Source organism: Amphiura filiformis, chromosome 11, assembly GCF_039555335.1.
Source record: "Amphiura filiformis chromosome 11, Afil_fr2py, whole genome shotgun sequence".
Lineage (NCBI taxonomy): Eukaryota > Metazoa > Echinodermata > Ophiuroidea > Amphilepidida > Amphiuridae > Amphiura > Amphiura filiformis.
In genome coordinates, this window is record NC_092638.1 from 15384700 (window position 1) to 15410374 (window position 25675).

Here is a 25675-nt window from a genome sequence, read left to right on the forward strand (position 1 = left end):
CTGTCCATCCAGGGCAAAAAATAGAATAATACTCTGGTATCCTACACATTATTATGAAAATTATGAGTGTGGAAAATTATAAACTAATTAGCACATTATGGGAAACATGAGCATATAGTATTACAAGACATTGCCCTGCAACCACATTATTTCAGTCATACCTGTTAGTAGCATATGCAGTGAAAAACAACACCATTATGTACATGTATACCATGTTACTTTACAATTAAAAATACTTGGAAAGAATACATTTGAATAGATAATAATAGCAATTCACTAATGCACAATAAATATGAAGCCAAAGTTATACAGCCAATCTTAAGTTCCCAAACATAATTGAATAATACAATATAGTGACTAGTGGGTAGCGCTAGAACAAAGTGCTCCAGAGTCTGCAGGTACCCCCAAACTTGCAGAAAATCTGAAAGTAGGGGGTCCATTGTAGAGTTTGGCGAGTCAGAGTTCCACAAATGCAGTATAAGTATGTCTGCGGTAGTGCTAGATTGAAAAGCTGTGGGTCTGCAGGAATCCCTGAACTCGCAGAAAATTTAAAAACTGGGGGGTCCGAACTGTATTTTGGTGAGTCCGGGACCCCAAAATGCAGCCTAGCGCTACCCCTGACTTGATAGATCGGTTACAAAGTGAGGTCAATTTAGTTCCCAAAATATCTGTCACATAGGTGAGAAAGGGTGATCAAAACAACTACAAATTTCAGTTTTCTACTTTGTGTTAGCCGCAATGCCGCCCTTGATGAGCCAATAGAGTGGTATGGTAAGAGAGAGGACCCCATGGAAGGGGCTCCTGGGATAGTGATGCCTTCAAAAATCAGGAAGGTCCTTGATTTGTTCAACAAGGTTTCGCTACCAAACGCCTCACCAGTTCCAATAAATCATAAGAGTTCAGATTCGTGTCAATGAGCAACCTAATTAACATATTTTGAGACTAACATCTAATGAAATTTGAAGACGCCAATTTCTAAAATTCAAACAATATTCTCCACATGCTCATATCAATGTTCTTGCTTGCTTATTATTCAATTGAGTTAAAAATTATCATTTTCTTTTAGTGAGGTATTTCTAGGCAATGACAAACTCAGATGAAAAGGTGCTGAGCTTCTCAATATTGTTGGAAATGAAGTTCTCCAGTTAGCCAATTCCAAATTGGTTATGTTCATATAACTACTGTAACCCCTTCATATATTGATATTGTTTTCACAACACTTGTAACTATAAGTAACACATAAATGTCACATGGTATGCTGCCTATACATACAAGCTTTGTTTTTACAAAGTACACTTTGTATACATTATATAGCACTTATATTTGATAAAGTTAATTTATGGTATATACATTATATAGTAGGACTACGTTATGTGCATTATAATACAAACTTTTGTTTACAATGACATACATTGTAACACTAGGTACACACAAGGATAACATGACTATCACAACGATGAACAATTTTATATTGGGAATTCCTTTGCAGTATATTTGTACTATTCCCTATATCAACTACATTGGCTCCATTCAAAGCATTTTGTATTGTATAACAAACACTTTTAACAGAATGTTCTTCTTGTCAAAACCAATTAATTTTACTGACCTGACAGTTTTGGCCATCTTGGTCGAAGGCCATCATCGGAGTGATGGTACTTGATCCTTCCTTCTAGTTGATTGGTCGCCAACAGAGGGTGCACTAGTGCCCAGAAGTGGATTGTATATGTGACTGAGAAAATGGGCCCCCTCATCTCTGTTCAAGGTGTTAGGAGCTCTCTTTCTTATCCACATGGATTCTTTGATGCGGCGTGCCCCCGAATCACATTCCTTGTCGAGGATTTTGGCGCCGTCCCAATTGATTGCATGAAATGCTGGGCCTATTTTCTCAGTCACATATACGATCCACTTCTGGGTGCACTAGTGCGCCCTCTGTTGGTGACCAATCAACTAGAAGGAAGGATCAAGTACCATCACTCCGATGATGGCCTTCGACCAAGATGGCCGAAACTGTCAGGTCGGTAAAATTAATTGGTTTTGACAAGAAGAACATTCTGTTAATTGTATCACACAAACCTGATGAATTTCTTCAAGAAAACAAACACTTTTGTATTGTAAAGTTTAACTCCAAATTTGATAGACAGGTGCCATTCAGGAGACTGAATGTGATTGACAGCTCAACTGTGACGAAAACAATATATTGTGCTTACACAGAAGCATAAACTATTCGCTGTACAAGTGATGTAATAATCAGATTAACTACCATAGCAATAGATGAATGCAATTTTTAACTATATGGCCCTGCACTACTGCCACTACAACGTTCACACGGTACCTATGCATTGAACAATATCATGCTGATCACTGGCACCTGTAAGATTAGTATCTTTGAATAGAGCAGTATTGTATTCAATCTATGATTGCAAACATACACAGATGAGTGCAACCTGCTTGTAGTGCAGGGCGAAATAGTCAACATTGTATTTATCTATTGCTACATAGTTATCCGATTTATTACATCACTTCTACAGCGAATATCAGGGTTTCCCAAACTGGTTTTCCAATGACCCAAATGTCATGAAAAAAATGGAGTGACCCACAGCATAATACAAATGTTGGTACTTGATCGCACATGACATATATTGGTACCCTGCACTTTGATGTAGATAGTACACGATCTGAGGTTATTGTTCCGAACCCAGGCTACTTTTTGTACATTACAAGGCATACAGCCCGTAGTATATGTGATGCGATCAAGCAAAATCAGAAATATTAATTTTTCAGTTTCTTATAGGATAGTAAGAAGCATTTACAAAGCTGGATTTTGCAGAAAACTCCATTAAAATTAAACAACCAATTCCAATTCCAAAGATATGAGCAATTAAAGAATTTCCAAAACAAGAGGAAACAAAATAAAATATTTCCTTTGTTTTGCTATATCTCAAAATCAATATTTCCGAGTTCCGACTGATTTTGCTTGATGGCATCACATATGCGTACTGTATGGAATAAAGCGTAGTATCAACACGTCTATCAATAGCCTCAGATTGATGATGTTATGATTTGATGAGACAAAAGCTACAGAGAACCTTCTTCATGGATGTGAACCTCTTTTGTAAATATGCATTGTCTTCCATTTATTTTTTAATTTTCCCTTTTAGTCAAGGTCCGTGACCTTCTGAAGAAGTGATGCGATCCACATTTGGGTTGCGACTCACATTTTGGAAAGCCCTGAACTATACTCTAAGGCGACACATTGTAAGTCTATGAACTCAAAGTTGCCTGACAGCCTATAGTGGAACACAGATTTAAATAAAAAAACCTTTGATATGAGCCAAGTTACAAAACATTGAAACGGAGCCATGATAAATAGGCCTAAAACTTGTATGATAAAGCCATTAGTATTACTTAGACCTATTAAATCCAACTCAACAAGATTACAAGTCACTACAGCTCTGCATTTTGAAACCATGTACTGCCTGGACCAATGATCTAGTTTCTCTTCAGTTTGGACCAATTTGGAAATTTTGCCCAAATACTGGCCAAATGACCCACAAAAATCAAAATTATTATTAGCAGCATGTAGCCTGATATTGGACTTAAAAGGTTACCTTTTCAGAGTCTTTATTGAACAGCAACGCCATCACAGCATCTTCATTCAGCGTAGGGATGCTGGATATGACCTGCCCGCCATCTATGGTGATTTGCTGTCGCTTGACCACCGGGTTGTCATGTGACCGGAGGAGTGTGAATGAAGATGCTGTGATGGTGTTGCAAGCTATATCGCTGCTCAATTATTCTTATTATTTTCTTTATTTTCACACAACTTGTTGGACCAATTGTGTGCCATGAGACCTTTCAGAATAACGGCCCAGAACCACAGCTATGGTTGAGAGTGCATTCAAAACAATTAGTGGACAATGTGTACCAACCTTTCGGATCACACATCGTGGGATCACATATCAAATTTGCCACTAATCACTTTGTTATGTTCGCACACATAAATAAAACCCAAGGATATTCGCTGCCGTAGTGCACGTTAGTATCCATTGGTTACTGGTTCAAGCCTAGGCTCATACACCTGTTCTGAATTTTGATATGCCATAGGCTTTGTGTTGTGATCATTTCGATCAGTGGTTCGTAACAAAGAAAGCATGAGCCAGTTGACCTAGTAACAGTCATATTCTAACGTACACTACGCCAGCAAATTAGGCTTCCGTCTTGAAATCACATGACTTGACACAAACAGAGCTCATGGCGATAACATGGACGAAACTTTTACATCCTTTTTACTGCTTATATATAATAGACCAAGCGACACATTTGATCCCTAATGAGGAAAGGTAGAATATTGGTGAATGTTTTCAGATTTTCTGTGCATTTTGAATGCAGAGCCTCTCAGGCCTCAAATTAATCCAATAAGATCAATGTGTTATGTTCATTCTTACCATCCAATCGGGACAATGATATGTCTACAAATACTATATCAATAATAAAAAATGTCTTTCCTATGAAAACCAATACATTAGGCATAAATACTGTCTGACCTTGTTCTTTCCTTTTCATCAAACCTACCACGTAAGATATCGAAGATTAAGCAGTCAAAATATTCGCTCGGGAGGTCAGAGGTTACATAGTATACTTGCAGTGAAGGATAAAACAAGCAGTTAAATACTGATCCACACATGAGCTGTATACAGAGTAATTACAAACACTGCTGAAGTATCACCTCGGCCTATTTCATGTTGACCTTTGATCTTTGAACCTGTGACCAACTGGGCTATTCCATTTAAAAACCACACTCCCCTTGAGGAAGATGTTATAATTCAAACTAAAAGTTTCAACCATTCCAAATCCAATAATTTTTATCCAAAAACAGTGGAAACTGTACTACGGAGTGTCAATTTCCACAGGGAGTGTCAATTTCAGATGGAATAGCCCATTATCACACGCCAGCACCATGTTGTGAGTATACTCGTTACCATGTTGTGAGTATACTCATAGCCACTCAGTCTTGCTTAAAGAATTTCTGAATGACCTGTTCTGTTGTGAGTTCACTCTTATAGTTTGCCAGATATTCCAAGATGTTCTCTGGATTTTGGTTGCCTTCTCTTATTTCATTCCAATGGCTAAGCACATCGTAGTATTCGTACATTTTGTCCATGTTCCCTGTGTTACTGTATAGCCGAATCAAGCCCCTGTAGTCGTATTCTAAGCCACTGTAGCCCGGACCAAATAGTTTTTTACCTGTAAGAAACACAAGATTATTTGTATGTGAATGCACTGAACTTTAAGCAAACAAATCAAATAACATTCTAGGCTAAAAACTGCATGACTTGTTGAGAATGCTTGGTAAGAACTGACTTAACAAAATATTTAGATGAAACAAGCCATGAACAGTCAACCCTCAGTGTCCCTCACGTTTTTGTGTTCCTCCACATCAGAACATCACAGTTGCTGGTTGTGACATAAACATAATTATTTTATCACATACAAGACATACATGACAAGGAATGTTGAATAGGAGGTGGCCAATACAACATGATCACAAGATATTGTATTGTTTGATATGGTACATAAAAAAGTGTATAGTGCGCTACGCACAGGCACAGCGCCTATACGTTGATCCACAAGCCTCAGCACACTTTACAGGTTGTCGCTGACCACTATGGTCCCACATCATTCTATAAACCATTTAACAACAATTCAGGGACTTTGCTGCTTCAAGAGCGCACACCCTAGACATTCCACAAATAACCTTCGCAACCAGGATCAGCTCCCGAGTTTCAGATGCGGGTTACAACAAGACAATTAGCAGTAAGTTCCTTGTCCAAGGGAATTTCCAGCTAACTCAATTTTTCCACGAGAGCGTACTAGGCTCCGCCAGGGTTCGAACCCGCAATCTCTCGCACCATAGTCGAACGCCTTATCGATTGAGCTAACTTGACTGCTATAACTTAACCTAAAATATGTAACAGGCTAATATGATACTGAGACCAAGTATGCTAGTGAATCTCACAGGTGGGGTAAATGGACCTACAACTTTTGAATTAATACCAGACATATAATTCCCTTTTTATTACAGCATTAGGATTAAATTCAAAGATATTGAAAGAAGGTATACATGTCACACTTGACAAATAATATAACTGCATCAGTTTGATGCAACTTATTTGGTTACCGTTCTCCATCATCAGCTTGTGACATACAAATGTTGACTAATCCTATGACTTGTTTTAATTTTTTCTTTTTGTACATATAGACCTTTTCCCAGACGTCACCAATCAATCGATATTGGGTCCCGCATTTGAGTCATCTGCACCCAGACATCCAAGACCGCAATATCGATTAAATGACGTCACAGGAAAAGGTATACAGGTCACCACGGTCATCCGGGTGACTTTTTAACATCCAGGTTATATGCCGTTGACAACAAACAAAACGTAATGCCGATGTTGTGTTGTTGTTTGAGTTTGGCGCCACGCTGTGCTTTGTTTTCGACGGCTCCTGACCGGAACTTGAAATATCTTCTTGTTTCTTACCGATATCAATTGAGCGTTGGTACAAGTTTTCAGCCTGACTATACAGCATCATGTCATAATTGTAGAGTGACGCAAGATGACCAACGGAAAGCGCCACCTCGTAATCTTCCTCACCGAGTAGCTTCTCTTTGATGGCAATAGCTTTCATATGCATCTGCTCTGCTTCCTGTATACATTTAAATACAATACATGAAACATAGATGAACAAAAACTCTGTATACCACTGTTAAACTGAAAAAAGAGACCTTTCTACAAAGTATGGATTGAGCAGGGGAGATAGTCCAAGTCGATATGAAGCTTTTCATCTATACCTTAGTTTTTATCGGGAGGAAGGGCTAGTGCAGACACATGTCCTATCATGCATCCTTCTTTATCTGTGACACTCTGTCTCTTATCTACTTTGCATTTCTGCAGTGTAAATGATGCTTACTTGGTCAAAGAAAGTGGGACACTGACAACTGACCTTATATGAACCTAATAATATGAGCTATAGTTCCTTGGCTTCCTCTCAAGAAAGACATCCGTACTTTGCTGCAGCAAAGTCTCAGCATCATCACGAGGGCTGATCGTTCCATGAAATGTGACATTTGAGACTGCTATGCACATACCGCATATTGCGTGATGCTCTATCGCGTAAATGCAAAGGTATCCAATGCTTGTATGATTTGTTAAACATTGTCGATAACCTGATTGGCCCACATGAATATGCGAGAATTCTCACTGCATACAAAGCTCAGGGACTTTGCCTGTTAGTGCGCGATCAGTACCTCTTTAATCTATGCTTATGGAATAGCCTGCCAGTTTCAGTTTGTATGTTGAATTCCTCCGAATACCTGCTTGACAAGATTAAATCTGCCATATTTTTTAAACTGTCATTACTTAATACCAGATATTTGCTTACCGTATATCTATGCATGGATTGGTATAGCCTGCCCAAGTTACCATAATGTTTAGCTGTTTGTACATTGAATTCCCCAAAGGCCTGCTTGGCAAGATTAAGAGATGAGAGATGAAGATCATGGGCCTCCTGGAGGAGCTTGGATTCTGTGATTTTGTCATGAGAGTCAATGGCAATCTCTTCAAGGATCAGGGCTGTAATACAAAGAATATAATTTGTTATCATATTTATTATTTATTTCAACATAATATTCCTAAACACAACACAAATAGAAAGTTAGTACTTATGTAACCCGTCATGAAATTCTTGTTAATAAAATCTTCTCCGATGTCTTTACTTTTGAAGATTCGTCACTAGCCATAGTGACGTTGCAAGGGGTTGTGGCGCCCAAGGGGAAAGAATACACAATACCAGTGGTGCGGTAGCGCAAACATGTGCATACAAATTTGGTATAATCAAGTTGAATTTTGGTCTTTCAAATCACAAATTATGTTGCAATTTTGTGTTGAAGGGGCACCCAAATGAAGAGTAATTTTATGCATGGTGGGTAAAGGTTTCCACTTCTTTCCTATAACAAAGTATCGAAAGGGTATCCAGGCCTGGGTGCCCCCTTAGCCCGAGTGCCCGGGGGCCCCCCCCAGAGCGCATAGGAGTTACGCCACTGCATAAATCTCAACCAGCTTATGTTGTGACGATTTGATTGACACAGATTGCAGCATCTTGTAAGCTCTAGTTTGATACCGCATTTGCTACCAAAACCTCTGACAAAGATTGATACCGGTATATGAAATTTGATGCAATTTCTAAAGTTGCAAATCACAAAATGATCACACAGATGTAAATCTATGCATGGCAAAGCTCGCTTGCCGCAAACAGCCTCTGTCAACAATCCCTAGTGCCCAAAGTTCACTGATGAATACTAGGCCATGATGCGATCGATATAACCTAGCGGTTGTTTCGGGCTATGTCGCGGTCTGCATTCACCTCTACAGCTATGTGTGTTATTTTTTTAATTTGCAACTTTTAAAATTGCACTAAACTTCATATACTGGTATCAATCTTTGTCAATTTAGAGGTTTTGGTAGCAAATGCGGTATCAAACTAGAGCTTACAAGATGCTGCAATCTGTGTCAATCAAATCGTCACAACATAAGCAGATTTATAATGAAAACAGGAACAGCCCATTAGTCCAAAGGTTTATTAGTCTGAAAAGGGTTAAGTTAGGGTTTAGGCATTTTATGTTAGGATTAGGGATAACGTTAGCACTAGGGTTAGAGTTAGTGATAGGGGTAGGGTTAGGATAGGGTCAAAATTAGGATTACAGTCAGGGTTATGTTTAGGGGTTGGTTTAGGATTACAGCAGGTTAGGGTTAGGGTGAAGGTTAGGGTTACAGTGAGGAATTTAGTTTATATCCACGTTATTGTGTTTTCTTACTAATGACCATTCAGACTATCAAACTGTAACCATTAAAATTGTCTTACCTTTGACCCTCCGTGATGATGCTAACAAGAGGTGGTTATCTGGCAATATCTGAGTGATGATTGTGATAGCCTTTTCAGCATGTTCTCTGTTGATTCAAATCACATAGTATCATTTGTTACAAACATTAGAACACAAAACATTTGTACAGCAATCTCAAATGTTTCCATTAGTTATTAGGGCAAAATAATGGGCTTGACAAATGCATGCACATATCTGTGAAATCAAAACACTATCATATTCTGTAAAACATGTTATAGTCACAGAACGTCCTTTGCAACATTGAATTGCCCTATATTCACAAATGAAGGATTTCTGCAATAGAGTCTAGTTATCAAAAATTAATTTTATAGGAAACTTTACTTTAAGAAAAAAAAAGCTCTTTGCAACTTAACAGGCAACACAGCTTGACAAGGATATTGGGGAAAAAAGAATTATCAAACATCCACTGCATTCGTTACATCCAACTCATTACGGCTACAATTCTGGCAAGAATTTGAGAATCCTTTCTAAAAAAGACTATCCTAAATTAGGTGTAGGACGCAATGTTTTGTTCTTAAATTAGCACCAGTCAGAAATCCAAGAATATATTATTATGTTCTGAATCTGAACACGCACACAATGTACTCATGGAAAAGTACAAATATATATGCTCATGAAAAAAATCTGCATCAAAAGCTTATCCCTGACAAAGAAATGTGCTTTCTCTTCCTCCTCTTCTATTAGTCCATTTGGCTTCCTCAAGGCAGTTATGGGTCATTATTTCTCAAATCACCCCCCAAAAAATATGATTTTACACCTCACCCCCTTCAAATTTGTTCAAAATTGGTATCAGGGTGATTTTGGCTGGCAAAGCTCAAATTTCAAATTTTAGCTTAAATCGGACGTACGGTTTTCGCGCTATGCCCCGCCCATTTTTTGCGATTTCGGCGAAAATTGTCGCGTCCATATCTCCGTAACCGTAGGTCCTACTGAGCTGAAATTGTGTCATTTTTTAGCTAATCTCTCAAAGAATGCAAATCTACTATCATTTAGTGTGTAGGAGGAAGAGAAAAAATATGACCTTTTTTTTCTGTACTTTGACCTTGAATTTGACCTTGTTGCCACGTGACTGCTGAGGCTTAATTTATGTTGGAATTACACCTCCATATGTTGTCTACATAATATCAAAAAATTGGAGGGGTAATATTTTTTGTTTTCTTGCTAGGCTTTCATAAAGCAAGCATGTGGTTGCCAGCCAAAATCACCCTGTTTACCAATTTTGAACAAATTTGAAGGGGGTGAGGTGTTTCCCATTGGGTGAATTGAGAAATAATGACCCTTATGTCAGTACTCTGTCACAGTTACTCAGTTCCTATACAGATGTATCGCCTTTGAGTCAATGCACATGATTTAACCCCATGAGCACTACCTGCCGATCTAACATTGCCTCTGATTGGTCAATTACATGATATTTTCACTTTAATCACCAATCAGAATGGAGCTTTGCAAATAATTCACCGTAATTTTTTTGTGTGGTAAAATTATTCTAACAATGTTGCTGATTGGGCCAATTGATAATAAAAACTTCTTTTAGGCCAATCGGCAGGCAGTTCTCATGGGGTTAATACTGTGCCCACTGGGGCACGCACTGACATCTCTGCCTTGTGCAAACCAAAATGGACTGTAGATTTGTACAACAGACTTACTTGGCATCATCAAATTTGCCTGAGCTGTATTGGTGGACATATGAAGCGTAGGCCAAGTCTTCATGGGCTATGGCTACGTGAAGATTACGACCGCCAAAAGCCACCAGCCGGATGTCTAATGCTTGCTGCAATGGGAAAATACAATGGAGAGGTTTGTATAAATGATTTGATTGACAAGTTAATTGGTGCAGAGACAATGCAAGTAGAAACCTGCAAGACCTGCTGAGGAATATACCATTGTAGAAAACATGGTGGACAAATTATTAAAACATTCAGTTCATGATCAAAAGGTTGTGGGTTCGAACCTTGGAAAGGCCAACATGTTGTGACCTTGAGCAAGACACTCTATCACTTGTCCCACTCCACACAAGTAAGGGGTAGTCATATCTTAGTGGTAGTCATATCTTAGCTATCTTAGTGGTCAAGGCTCCCACTGGACGCAATACAATTTGTGCGTCCATACGCAAAATTGTATTGCTGGACGCAATGTTCAACAAATTTCATCAACCAGTTGATTCAGCCCAAAAATGAGTGATTATAAGATATTTGATAACTGTTTCATTACCGTTTTAAAGGTGCTATAAATAAATGTCGCATCATTTACTGTTTAATAATGAGAGGCTGTTGATTTGTAAGAAATGTATTTCCCTCCTCATTATTTATTAATATGGGCATGCATGTTTGTGAGAAGGCTAAGTACTTATCATGTAGTTGATACAATGAGAAAATTCACAATTTGTAGGGCTTGCAGAAACATTTTTGTCACAAATGCCTTTAATTAAATCATTTTCATTTCAAGGAATATAGTTTTAAGAACTTACAGCTAACAATATAACTGACAAGTTCAAAACTATGTATTTCAGACATACAAACATATCAAAATAGTTCTTTTGGGAAGTTTGATCATTATTAAAAAGTAAATAAGCAAACATACATTCTTTACAATGTCCCTATTTCAAGACTTGAAAGTGAAATCTTTACCTATATGCTTGATGCTTACCTGGTAGACTATAGTTGACTGACAAATTGAGTCAACATTAAGAAGATAGAATCCAAAATCTAATAGCACATCGGAATATTTGGGGTGTCTGGTCCCATAGTGTTCTCTGATAAAAGAAATACAACAATTTCACCATTAAAAAAAAAACCTGGGAAATCTTTTCCAACTGACCAGCAGGGAACCAAAGGATGGATCCAAGAGGACACAGCTGTATTCACACTGACAATGAATAAAGGTTAAAACAGGGAAAATGCGACACAATTAGATGTTCACTTATTGAATGTTGTGTCACATCTTCCCTGTTTTTATAATTAAAAAGACACCATTTATACCCGTTCTTTTCATCAATTTTCTTGCATGATCTTGGCTTGTGTTAATACGCACTTCCCAGCTACTTCCGTGACTTAACCCTAACTGCCTAAGGGCTTTTTGGCGATGGGAAGGGAAAGAAGGAAGTAATAAAGAGAGAAAAGAAGGAAAGAAGTTGTTTGCTCTGGGTGGGATTGGAACCCGAGACCCCTCGCATGCCAGGCACTGGGTCGGCGACACTTTGCCACGGGTCTTGGGCTTCGCTGGCCAGCGAAACCGTGCCTATATATCACTTAGGGCGATTGCGTCATTACACCACGTGGGATGCATGCACGAACAGCGCATATATCAAGTAGTATTTTGTAGTATACCGTCCTGTTAGGATTAACCAGCATACAAGCTGTATCAATCCAAGTGTTTGGTACCTATCAGTATTGATGAAACATCAGATTTGTATGTTCTTGAAAAGATATGGCCAACATATTGAATAGTAAGTACCATATGTGATGCGATCAAGCAAAATCAGTCGGAACTCGGAAAAATCAATTTAGAGATATAGCCAAACAAATGATATATTTCCTTTTGTTTCCTATTGTTTTGGAAACTCTTTAATGGCTCATATCTTTGGAATATGTTGTTCAATTTCAATGGGGTTTTCTGCAAAATAGTTTTGTAAATGCCTCTTATTATCTTATAATAAACTGAAAATTTAATATTTCCGAGTTCCGACTGATTTTGCTTGATTGCATCACATATATTTTCTACAAATTGTCTCTTACCTTACTAAATATATAGCATGCTTTATAAGCAGCTCAGCCTTTTTGAACTGACGCTTGACTACACATGCCTTTGATGCTTGCCTCAGGGTGTCTACTACACTCCGTACTGACATACTGGGATGAATATGCTTGAGTGCCTCTATACAATGTTTGTATGCCTGTATAGAAATGAACAAGAGTGATCAAATTAATTGCAAGATTCAATTAGGGATTCAATCATGTTTCACCGTTGTTCATCACCGATTAACAACGATGCGTCCGCGTCGTCTGAGTGGTTTACTTCGTGAGGGCAGCTTTAGCTTTAGCTGCCCGAGCGATAAGTAAACCACTTAGACAGCGCCGGACGCGAAGTTTTAATCGGTGATGAACAACGTGAAACATGATTGAATCCTTTCAACAACGAAACAAGCTAAAGATGTCTAATTCACATGATTCTTTCATTCAGAATGTCCGTTTGTCATTGCCACTAAACCTTACAAAAAGATCGCAGTATTTCTCTGTTGATATCAGCAATAAAACTAAAGAATAAAGCGGTCATATTTACTTGCTACCGCCAAGTGCCGCAAACATAAAAGAGTTCATGTTTACGCATAATATTCCAGGCATGACGAATTTTATGCGCTCATGCGTAACGCGTACACGTAACCTTGCGTTCGTGTATACGCTACTGAACTGTGGATTCATCACAGATTAACAACGGTTGGCTCCTGTACAAGGTATAGGAAGAGTTGTTGAATGCTTGATTACTGATTCTTTAGCATCGATTACACTCGTTTCTGACATACTGGAGAATTGCATCCGGGCAAAAACAATTGAACTGGAAAATGCAAAAATGTGACATGATCAAGAGGAATGAGTCGCATGTCGCTAATATTGTTTTTGAAATATTGGCAAAAACAGTGTTCAAATTCTTTTGTTTTATATTGTTTTCAGCCACTGATAAATTGCTCATAATTTGGTAACCAGATGTCCGATTATAATGGGGTTTGCATCAAAATGTAGCATTCATACCAGAAAATGATGTAAAAACTTCTAATTGAAAATTGCCGTCATGTGACTCATTCCCCTTGATCATGTCACAAATTACTACTTTAATAAGTAGCGTACCCCAAAAAGCAAAGATTCATGAATGTGTTCATAGGCCAAAGTGCCCATCTGTCTTTGCAAAGTGACTTGGGGCCAGACTCCTCTATGAATAATGTTGCTGCGAGGGTCCGCTACTCCTTCCACACAAGTCAGTTTCTTCCCAGCTTAAGCAGCTACCCATTTACACATGGGTGAAGTGAATCAAATAGGATTAAGTGCTTTGCCCAAAGACAGAACACGTTGGCTGTGATGTGACTCAAACTCGCAATACAGGCCAGTAATTGTGTAAAATTTAGTAAAATTGATGCATGTGAGGACGACATGTCATGAACTTAACATGATATATCACCACTGTATATATTTATTTATTGCTTGTTTATATTTTTATCTTTTGTGGGTTTTTTGTTGTTTTTATTTTTGTTTTTTGTTTTTTCTTCTGGGCACTTTCCAGAAAAGGCACTTTATAAATGTTGCTGTATTTACGTATGTGTGTCATAGACCCAGCTGATCTCAGTGGAAAACAACCTCACATGTTGGTGCTTACCTCATCATAGAAGCTCTTAGCAAACCTAAGTGCACACATTTCCCCATGGAGTGATGCTTGATTCACAGGCTGTTTTAATTTCTTGAGTTTTTCCATAAGGTCTTGTGCATGTAAGAATGCTCGTTCTGCTGAGTCGTATCTACAGTTTGCATTCCGAACATATATCAACCTACAACAAAGTCAAAAAGATTATTTTGGTCATCTATTATTTTGACAAATCTATTATATTCATGTGCAACATAGCAACTAATATCAACAAAATGATAATTAACGTCTTAGTTTACTGGCCAGTTAGTGTGGTCAGATACAAGGATAAATGTATCAAAATTCTTTGTCAATGGATGACTCGATACAAAACAGTTGTTGTGTTGTCGCGGAACACGCTCCTTGAGGCGTGCACTTAAGGAAACGATACATGATTTACCGACAAGTGACTCATTTCGGAATGCGATCATCAATTTTGAAGAAAAAAAAGCTTCCACAGGCTTCGTTGGGACTCGAACCAGCGATTCTAGAATGTTTTGTACATGTATGTGAAATAGCTTCAACAATGGTTCGCTGCATAATGGTAAAAATAGCCTTGACCTAAAAAAGGGCGAGAGGTACCATATTTACGGATTCAGGCTAAATTTAAAATTGATATAAAACGTTTGTTTTTTGATCGATTACAAAAATTAATTTTTGTCGTATAAAGAAATTGTATCTGGTGTGAATTATTCCTAGGGCTTTTTATTCCTAGGGCTCTTTGACTTCTTCAAATAATTTTTTAATGATAGAGTGAATCCCCTGGCCCTCTATAATTACGCACAAAAGATCGAGTCCCCTTAATTCAGATCATGCGATGACAGCGTAACTCCCATGATACAAAAATGTAAATAAACAGCAAACAAAAATACCAAAATGAGGTACAAGAACAATGCGCTTGATAACTGGGGCCTTGACATCTCAATAGCTATGTGGCATATTGTATTGTAGGCATAGAGCGTAATACCTGTACACTATCACAGTAAGCATAACTGAAGTTGTAAACAAGTTTCGTTCATCAATAAGGGGAGTTTTGCTATGAAATTAGTTTCTAGTCATTAAAAAATATTTAACGGACTCAGAATGAGAATAACAATAGAAATTGTATGTTCTTATTCCCTATCGTGTCTTAAGAGAATATGCAAGTCCAATATGTTTAGTAGTTGCGCCGGCATCCGCTACTCAACATATTGGACCCGCCTATCCTCCACCACATGATAGAGGATAGTAAGAACAAAAAATTCTGTCATTCTTCTATTACACTCATTATCTGTTATTTACCTTACACAGCATTCATATGCCATTGCTAAATGTGGAGTATCATTTGATAGTGTACAAAGTCTAAGACAAGCGTCGTATACTTTCTCTGCATCATAATACCAGCCTGCTTCTGATAAGAAACCACCTGCGATGAAAAACAAAAATGTACAATCATGTAGTATCTTCTATTATTAAATACATAATTTTTACAGTTGCATCAACTACAATCAAGCTATAGACCCCATTGAATACCACATCACAAAACAATGTCCATCAACATGGATTCAAGAGAACAATATATCACAAATGATTCAAACTGGTGATTCAAAATATCATTCAGAAATACTCAAAGCTTGTTCCACCAACATAGCTGCCATTTCGTTGTTATACCATTTTGGTTGGTTTATTTGATAAGGTCTACATGTCACGATATTGAAATTTCAAAGTGCAATTAGTTTTATGAGCTTCACTTATCATGGGCCAAATTTAAAATACAACATTTTAATCATTTTATTTGGTTTAAGGGGGTACTACACCCCTGTGGTAAATTTGTGACTATTTTTGTATTTTTCTCAAAAACTAAAAACACACTGGTAACAAAAGTTATGTATATTGTTGGGGCAAGGAATCCAATTACTACACTGAAATTTCAGTGACTCCAGACAAGCGGTTCAGTGTATATGATAGGAAATGAGGTACATCCTAGCGGTACCTCATTTCTTATCATAAATAACGAACCGCATGTCTTGGGTCACTGAAATGCCAGTGTAGTAATTGGATTCCTTGCCCCTATAATATACATAACTTTTGTTATCAGTGTGTTATTAGTTTTTGAGAAAAGTGCAAAAATAGTCACAAATTTATCGAAGGGTGTAGTACCCCCTGAAGTAAAAGAGTGCAGCATATGTTTGTAATAATACTGCAGCTCTAACTAAATCAAGCAAGCTGCCATAGGCCTACTAGAATTTGGGCTGAGAAAAAAGCAGATTAATTACGAAATTGAAGCTACTGACTCATAACTATGTTATATACACATGTAACCACAAGCAGGACGGGACCAGGATTGGGCTGTTGCATTTGAAATCAATAAACCCCCTATGGAAGACATGACCTTAATCTCCTACACAGGGGGGTGTAGATTCAAATGGAATCACCTATTCAGGTAACCCCACTTGAAATTCTCACTCATTAAAAGGTCATGACTTCCATAGGGGTTGTATGGATTTCAACTGGAATTGCTCATTTGAGCGGGCATCAAGTGTGATCCAGCAGAGAGTCAGGAAGTTGGTTGTGTGGGTGGGACCAGGTGGTGAGTGCCAAGAATTCTCTAAATTCAGTAAATTTCCGTTGTTAACCGTGTAATTGAATGGGATTATTTTGAAATTTTAAAACGCTTAAAATATCACAAACAAGTAGGCCTATGACCTATGTTAATAAATAATATTAATACAAGCTAAAAACTGTTGGGGTTCGATAATGAACCCCACAAAACTAACAGAGTGTATGGAAAATGCCATACGGCTGAGCGGTTTCGCCGGCTTTCTCCGACCATCATGCCACTCGCCGCCTGGGTGGGACTCAAGAATATTTGTCTTTCAATTTTTCCAATAGCTCACTGAGAATCAGAGCATGCAATGCATACTCATTATCATTATTGCTGTTGTTAACAACCTTACCTAATGAAAAAGCTAGAGTGATATTTTTATCTACTGTGTTCATGTTAGTTGATTGCAGAGCACCTGCTTGGCTACTGTACGAGTCTGCTAGAACTGTTGCTACTTTCACACCATGGTCCATTAGGGCTTGAAAACAATGATGTAGAAAATGCCTGTGAAAGGGAAAGTGAAAATATATGTTATAATATCATTCTTATAAACTTAACAACACTCTGCTGATATAGTGAGCATTCAAAAAAGACAGGCCTAGGTTATTATACATGTGTGTAGGTGAAATACCCATCATTTGTCTCTTGTGAATTAAATGTCAAACCGGTGTGAAAAAGTTCACGGTGTCAAATGTGTGTGTCCTCAGTTTTGAGGTGTCATATCACACTCACAGGCTTATCATGTCCTAGGTTCACAGTGAATGAACATGTAACCAGGGTGTTAGCTAGCCACCCATCCACCTGTCATTTTGGACAGGCAGTTTGCTCATGGGATAGGCAAAATTAATGCCTGTGATATATGCTAAATTCCAAACTAATGCTTGAATAAATTCTGCAAACCAAAATAAGACCCAACAAATAAATCAAGGCTATATCAATAGCTATTTGAACTGACTGAACCTCCAGAAGGGGCAGATGTCTGATTTTTGTTTTTAGGGTAAAATTTTGGACGGGCAGTTCAGGTGAAAATGATGGGCACTTGTCAAATCCTAGAGACCTTGACACACACACTTCTGAAAAAAAGATCATTAGTTTCACGGCAAAAACTTCTCATTTTATATGGTTAAGGCGATATAATACCCCGATTTTCATCAGTACCCCTCTTCTTTTTTTTCTTGCAAATTTATTAAGTACATATATATGTTTATCACCTCATGTCCTGAACTTATAAAATATATCTACATATAAAGTGAATTTCAACAATTTTAGTAAGTCATTTTAGCCCTATATATTTTTTGTTTACTGTAACCTAGTAACTCAGATCTGTGTTTCATAACAAACCATAATTTATTCTTTTGAAAATGTTCAAGTAGGGTACATGAATAGAATACATTAAATCCTTTGTTATACTCTCTATAGAAAATCTATAGTGGTGCATGCAAAATACCTACCATGATATAACACTGAATAAATTAAATAAACACTTACAATGAATGCATAGTCATTAGTTGTTAGGAGAAGAAAAGGCTATTAGGTCACCGTATGTCAGGTTATAGGTCAATTGGTTCAGGTCAAATTTAAGCATCAATTTTGAATACACATGTGAGAGTCTGTGATATCATATGAGGCATAATTTTGATATTCTGTCTTTAACTGGATATATATCGAGAAGTGCATGGTGGATATACTAATATACCTTGGGATGTAAATGGTGAGTACAATTTAGAATGCCTAGTTGAGACGGATTTCACAAATAAATATAAAATAGTTACCAAAATCACAAAACTTAAGCTTACGGAAAACTACCCAATATGGTTGTATAGGTGACAAGAAATACAATTTTTTCATCATTGCTGTAGTATGGTTGTTGTAACCTGTTACCTATGGCTTAATTAAGTTTCAGTGCAATAATGTCGCAAGTTAAAAATGCAAAATATAGCTCAACATTGAAAATAGAAGCATTTTAACCAGTTCCTTTTTGATAGTTGTGGAGCACCAAGTTCATGAAGTCATAAAAGAAATCAGGAACCACTTATTCCCATTTTACATATCAACTTTATTTCCCTAATGTGTTAGCAACACATATCCAAAATTTTAACGAAATCCGTTGATAGTAAGCTTTCCAAAATGAAGTGAATTTAAATCATCAGTGATGTACCTCCTTTTGGCTTCTATCTGTAAAAAGCATGTAAGCTACATTGATACCGATACCACCAATAAAACGAGAAGATTTGCCCCTTCATTTTGCATACCACTTTGTCCAATTTTTTTTTTGTAATTTCTTCACAAAATGCAAAAAATGCAAAAAAAAATCAATGGGTGTAGTACCCCCTTAAATTATGTGCAAGTTACTTTCACTTTGTGCAGGTAGATTTTCTATGTTATCTGCACAAATCCAAGTAACTTTTTTCTGGTAAATTGAATGTGGGTACAGAAAGCTTGTAAACACAGGTAGTCATCCATGGCAAGGTATGGTCATGCACCTGTCTGGCACCCTAGGGGTCTCTGGTTTAAAATCACACTCAAAAAATGTTTTCTCTTCTTTTTTCTTTAGTAACTTCCTTCTTTTCTTCCCCCTCGCCAAAATAGGCTTGGGCGTTAGGGTTAAACCATGTTCATAAAACCTTGTAACAATTTGACTTTTTCATTTGAGAGTTATGTGCACAATTAAATTTGGGTTAGAATTTTCATAGCAATTTTTGGGGGAAACATTATTTATGCCATTTCTTTTGATATTGGCATGTGTTTACATCAATTGTAAAAATTGCTATACAAGCTGAAATTTGTGTAGCAGGTTGTCCAAAATCCCCTACACCAGTAAATCCACCGCTGACTCTTAGATCACAAGGAGCACCTGGTGTGCATAATTTACCATACTCTACCTTCATAATTGCTAGGCCTGTCATTTTGAGCTGTTCATATTTTGTATATTCTTGAGAATTTGGTAAAAACATGGATTTGTCATTCAAATAATTAAAGTTTTGACACACACACAAAAAGTTGGGGCAGGTAGGAAACAAGAACTTCAACAAGGAAATCAACTTTCTTTAGCATCATATTTATAGATTTCATGAATGTCATACAATACCTTTTATCATTGGCCTTTAGAACTTTGGCAAAGATATCCAGCTCACAGAATTCCATCCCAAGCTGACATAATCGCCCTTGTTTGTATAACTGCAATCAAAATATATGTTATAGATGTTATTAACGTACACGCACGGGTAAAAAAGCCCACCTTCAGCTACAAGCCCAGTTAGCCCACCTCCTATTCTTCAAAATGGTATAAGTTTCAAGTTTGTCGGAATTAGGCAACCGGGTCAAAGGTCAACCAGTAAGGGTTGGTTTTTTAAAGATTTTAATCTGCATACCACCTCTGGGTCCAATCCACCACTTAATCAAAAGTTTTAATGGTCTGTTATTGAGACATCAATTGGCTAATTTTTATCATAAATAAGTTGGAACATTTTCTGATGTAGGGGTACCAACGAGGGGATCTGAAAATCAAGCAAATGAAATTTTGACAAAACAAAGAGGTTTTGAGATACATTGTTTCTACGATCGAATATAAATTCAGCTTGACAACTCTTTTCCCACATGCACAAACAATAGGCCTACCATGAGGGAGAGTGGAGACAATCACTGACATTTACACAACGAATAAATAATGACTTGCTTAAATATGACATGCATCGAGTGAATTTTACGATTGAGGTAAGGTTTTCGGCCTGTTACAGGGGCGGATCCAGGAATTTTCAATCAAGGGGGCGCCGAGCCACCGCCACCGTGGCTCAGCGCCCACACAAAGTCAGGCGCCTCCCTGCAAAAATACACATAGTCAGACGCCGATCTGCAAAAACGTAGTAGGCCAGTGGGACAACGCAACCGCTACGTGAACGAGCTAGACTATACGTCGAACAACTGAATACAAGCACAACGTATGGACCAATATATTTTTGTAAACATTTTAGGCCTATAACAAAATGTATATTTCGTACAAATTGTACAACTATAGTTTCTACCCTATGACCTATAAAAGTTATCAGTTATCAAATTGTCCGCAAAAAAATGGTCATCGGCATCGCAAGTACCGGTATCTTTGATGCTGAAAACTAAGGATATTCACGCAGGGACAGGCCAAAAACCTTACCTCGATCGTAAAATCCCGCCGATGCATGTCATAAATAATTCATTATTCCATTGTGTAAATGTCAGTGATTGTGTCCATGTATTGTTATTGCACCTGCGATCTCGCGCGAGAGCAGTTGTCAAGTTGAATTTATACTCAATCGCTGGATCACCACGTGAATTCGCCTCTCGAAAACCTCTACGAGGTTGTTGCATCGAGCACGCTAACTGGCTTAGCAATTATTAAAGTAGTTTTGTAAACCAATCAGGTTAGACATACTTTACTGGCGAGTCACATTAATTAATACCGTAAAAGGCTGCCGCGTTCATTGATTGGCTTACGATTTCAAAGAATGGCTTTTGCAACCAATCGCAATACGGGTTATATGACGCCCGTCGGAAATTTTGCATACGTCCATGATGACGTCATGCCCCAGTGCCACGGAGCTGGCTTTTCTGCGAAAGCGAGCGAGTGGTATAAAGTCAGTTTCACACCTGCGATTTAATGGAGCACATCCACAGCGCATTTGACAGATAAAAATGAAATTGGCAATTCTGAGCAACGGGATTCCATGAAATGGACGATTATGTAAGTTATTCTACAGGATCGGTAATAATTAACAGCTGTTCTGCTGTATTTGAAGTGCATATTGAAGTTTGTAAGTTTGTGACTTCGTATGTTATGTGCAATTGATATTATAGGAAGCTTAAATTGGCAGGCTCTCAGGCTGCGACAAATCGCCTGTCCGATAGCCCGGGGCAATCACATTTTTTGTCGGGCAATTAAAACTCTGAAGAGCTGTGCCCGATCGGGCAAGTCTAAATTTAAACCAATTAAAGCTTGATGATTTAAAATGGAGTATTTCTGTCCAACTTGGCGTGTTCACAGAACTAAAAAAACGTCAAAACAAAGTAGAAAACTTCTTGAAATGGAACTCAAATTTCGCTAGGCACTCGCATCCCACACCAGACTTGCAGACATATACATGTATATATATGCTAATGAACATCATGCCGTTACGTGACGTATTGGAAGTTTGGCCAATTATAGAACCTGGGGGAAATATCATGACGTCAGCTGGCCATGTATTTGCATATGATTGAGATTGAGATGTACTAGTGGTTGACGAAATACGTAAATCGCCATGACTTTACTGACAAAATTTCACATAAAATACACATTATTTTCCACATGTAAGAAACAAACAGTGAAATAATTGAATGAAATGTTAATTTTTTATGCATTTCATGAATACTCATTTATTTATCAACTTAACTGAGAAAAGTATTGGATTTCCGTAAGAATGAAACTGCCAAATTCGGCACACTTACGGTACTATGCACTGCACGTGCACTGCATGTGACTTTGTCGACAATTGTTGCCGGGAATATTGGTTAATTTCGGGCAATTTCGGGCAACCAATTTTGGATATTGCCTGCCCGATCGGGCAAGCTAAAAAATAAAATTTGTCGCGGCCTGCAGGCTCTCATGCAATGTATCCGTCTCTTCCGAACATATATGGACGTTCAGGGCAAGTCATACTGAAGTATGACTTGCCCCAGTTCCAATAATTGAAACTCCCGGCGTTCCAATAATTGAAACTCCCGGCTCCGGCCGGGAGTTCCAACAGGTGCTGTGTATGTGTTTGTATGTGTTTAATGTGCATCCACATACACACTTAGCCGTCGGTTCGAAGAAATCGTTGCTCCAAAAATGATTTCAAATTGCACATTTGTAATCATTTTTCACCACAAAATATGATGAAAATACAGGTGAGCAATGTATGAATATATGGAGAGGTCAAACAGGTTATTAATTATTGTCAATATTAATATTTTGCGACATTTATAATGAAAATAATTAACACTCTAAACACCCTAGATGGCACCTTCTACAACTTGAGAACAAGTCCTCAAACGTTCGAAATTTGTAGTTAATACTACAACTGGACTTGCCCACACAGGGTATAGAGCTAGACCTGGATCTGGATTTGGTTAAGTCGGCATGGCATCCTAGTTCACCACGTAAACTTGTATGGCTCAAAATTCGGACCGCTCGCCATTAGGCCGTATAAAATTAATGTTTTGGTTCTCGTCCAGAGGATTTTCATGAATTGATGAGGGAGGGAGGTGTTTTTTTTTTTGGTTTTTTTTTCAATGTAAAATTAGCATTGTCAGTAGTTTTCGGTCTTCTCCAACAGTGCTTGAGGAAGCACGACGAGGCCTTTTTTTTTTTTTTTTTTCAAATGTGAGATTCTGAGGATAACCCCTAGAGTACCACAAAAAGACTTGGAAGTGATGCTTGTTCTCTAATAAACTTATTTATATGTATGAAGATTTCATAAATCATTCCAAAGTCTAAAAAAATTGAAAAATCTAAAAATCAAAAAAAATCTGACAAATCCCAGAAATTGAGGAGGGAGGGGACGAGAACCAAAATATTAATTTTACACGGCCTTAAAGGAGTATTTCGTGATCCTAGCATCCTCTATGTATGTTATTTTTCATTAGATATCCACGAAAAAAACCTATTCCCAAAATTTCAGTTGATTCCGATTTTGCGTTCGCGAGTTATGCATGATTATGTGTATTACACTGCTAGACAATGCGTTGTAATTTCGTTCTGGTGCACCAGAACGAAATTCAAATTTCACGATATCTCTGCTAAACGAATTAATCTGCAAGAAATATTTTGTACATAAACATTATGTAGCCAGAGGTTTCCAGTGATATAAAAATCTCAACTTTTTTGGAGAAAAGTGGGGGGATGAGGCTGTGCCTGGGATCACGAAATGCCCCTTTAACATGGACAGATAGTATCAGTTTGTGAATGAGGACATCGTATAAGTTCCTTGTACTAATGGCATCCCGAGGGAAACATTCCACCAACTTCATTGCCCAAGTCTTGGGATGTAAATGCAAATGCATATGCCAAAAAAGCCAAGCAAGGCGGGTGTTTACATTTTTTTTAGGCCTTTTTTTAAGGGGGAAATTAATCAAGTCATGAGGAGTCACATTTTGCCACACTAGGGTACATCTTAGTATCATGATAGGGAAACTGCAAACAAAAATGTAATCATGTTTATTTACGCCTATTACAGCTGGGTTGTGCAATTGTGGACGTGCCCTTTAAAAATTAAATGTCTGGAAACACATCAATCATATCAATCAACTCTTCAACCCACGCAGGGTGACTGTTTTTCACTGCATTTTTACATCTTTCTTACCTTGTAATAAATATCAAACTGAATATTTTCAGGGAGCTGTTTAAGCTCTCTCTTGTGTCGCGTATACGTGGCTACAACTGCACTAATTGCGGAATTATAGAGGGTTTCTGGTACCCATTCTAACTCTATTGCCACAGCCATGTTTGGGCCCAGTTGCTGTTTTGATGACTTTTTTTCGTCCGATTTGGTTCGGTAATTCTCGGGTCTTTCCGTACTGCATGCGGTTGCCAGTTATGTGTACGAAATTCCCATTTTCGCACTATCCGAAATCCATAAGCATGCCCTTTTTATAATTATCGATGGGTGGGTTCTCAGGGTTCTCACTCAGTGGAGACCAATTTTCAGGGCAAATTTGGGTGCTTTGGGGTTGTTTTAGTTTGTTTGTTTTGTTTGTTGGGGGGGGGTTGTGAAAAATTGCTATACTGATGAGTAGCTAAATACAGCAAAATGATAAAGTAAGTACGGTATAGAGAAATTCAGCATCTGAAAGTCTATGTGGCATGTCCCCGAACAAAAAATTGTGATGAACCCTGTCATCATACTGTCATAATATTAAATAATTATTTTGATGATGAAAAAATAGCAATTGTCAAGAATCAAGTCAGGATGAGAATCACAATAATTATGAGCCCTGGTGGGAGGGTAAAATTAGGGGGGCAAGTTGGCAAGCCAAAAGGGCGGGCGCGGGCCGCAGGGGGCAAACAATTTTGGCAAGCTAAGAGGGGCAAAATATTTTGGCACACATTCTTGGACTGTCTTTTAAATAAAACGCTCTAGAAAACAGTACGGGAAGGGGTATGAACGTTCAGTGGGCAGTATTTATTGTGGGACATTATTAGAGCACATCAGACATATCGAATTGCATTCTGAATACGAAGAATGTCCTTCTGATATCAAATAATTTTGATTTTTTTTTAAATTCGCAATGTAATACACATTTTATGACAAATCATTAAAAATTGATATTTTTGATATTTAACAGTACTCGAAGTAAACTTTATAAATCTGATGATTTATATTTGAAGTGTATGTAGGTGGAATGAAAAGCCGACGATCAATTGAAAATTTTGACCTTTCGTACTAGATATGGATTTCTTTTCCCAAAACACCAAAAAAATAGGTCTTTTTGGGAAAAAATCCATATCTTCAATATGAAAGATCACTGAAATTTTCAATTGATCGTCGGCTTTTCCTCCAGCTACATACACTTTAAGAATATATCATTAAATTTATAAAAATTACTTCGAGGACTGTTATATCTCAAAAATGTGAAAAATATCAAATTTTATTAATTTGTCATAAAATGTGTATTATTTGTTTATTGTAAATTTCATGAAATGAAAATTATTTGATATCAGAAAGACATTCTTCGTATTCAGAATGCAATTC

General features: G+C 37.6%; 1 protein-coding gene across 1 annotated transcript; it reads right to left on the reverse strand.

The window, feature by feature from the left end:
* Positions 1-327: 327 nt before the first annotated feature.
* LOC140164402 (amyloid protein-binding protein 2-like) lies at positions 328-24478 on the reverse strand. Its single transcript, XM_072187679.1, has 12 exons — positions 24287-24478; positions 20020-20108; positions 17284-17435; positions 15629-15752; positions 14324-14492; positions 12694-12851; positions 11606-11711; positions 10606-10730; positions 8920-9005; positions 7441-7631; positions 6540-6705; positions 328-5244 (listed from the first exon to the last, which is right to left on the reverse strand). The coding sequence occupies exons 1-12, from the start codon at positions 24425-24427 to the stop codon at positions 5006-5008; spliced, it is 1746 nt and encodes a 581-aa protein (XP_072043780.1). The 5' UTR covers positions 24428-24478; the 3' UTR covers positions 328-5005.
* Between the last annotated feature and the right edge of the window lie 1197 nt (positions 24479-25675).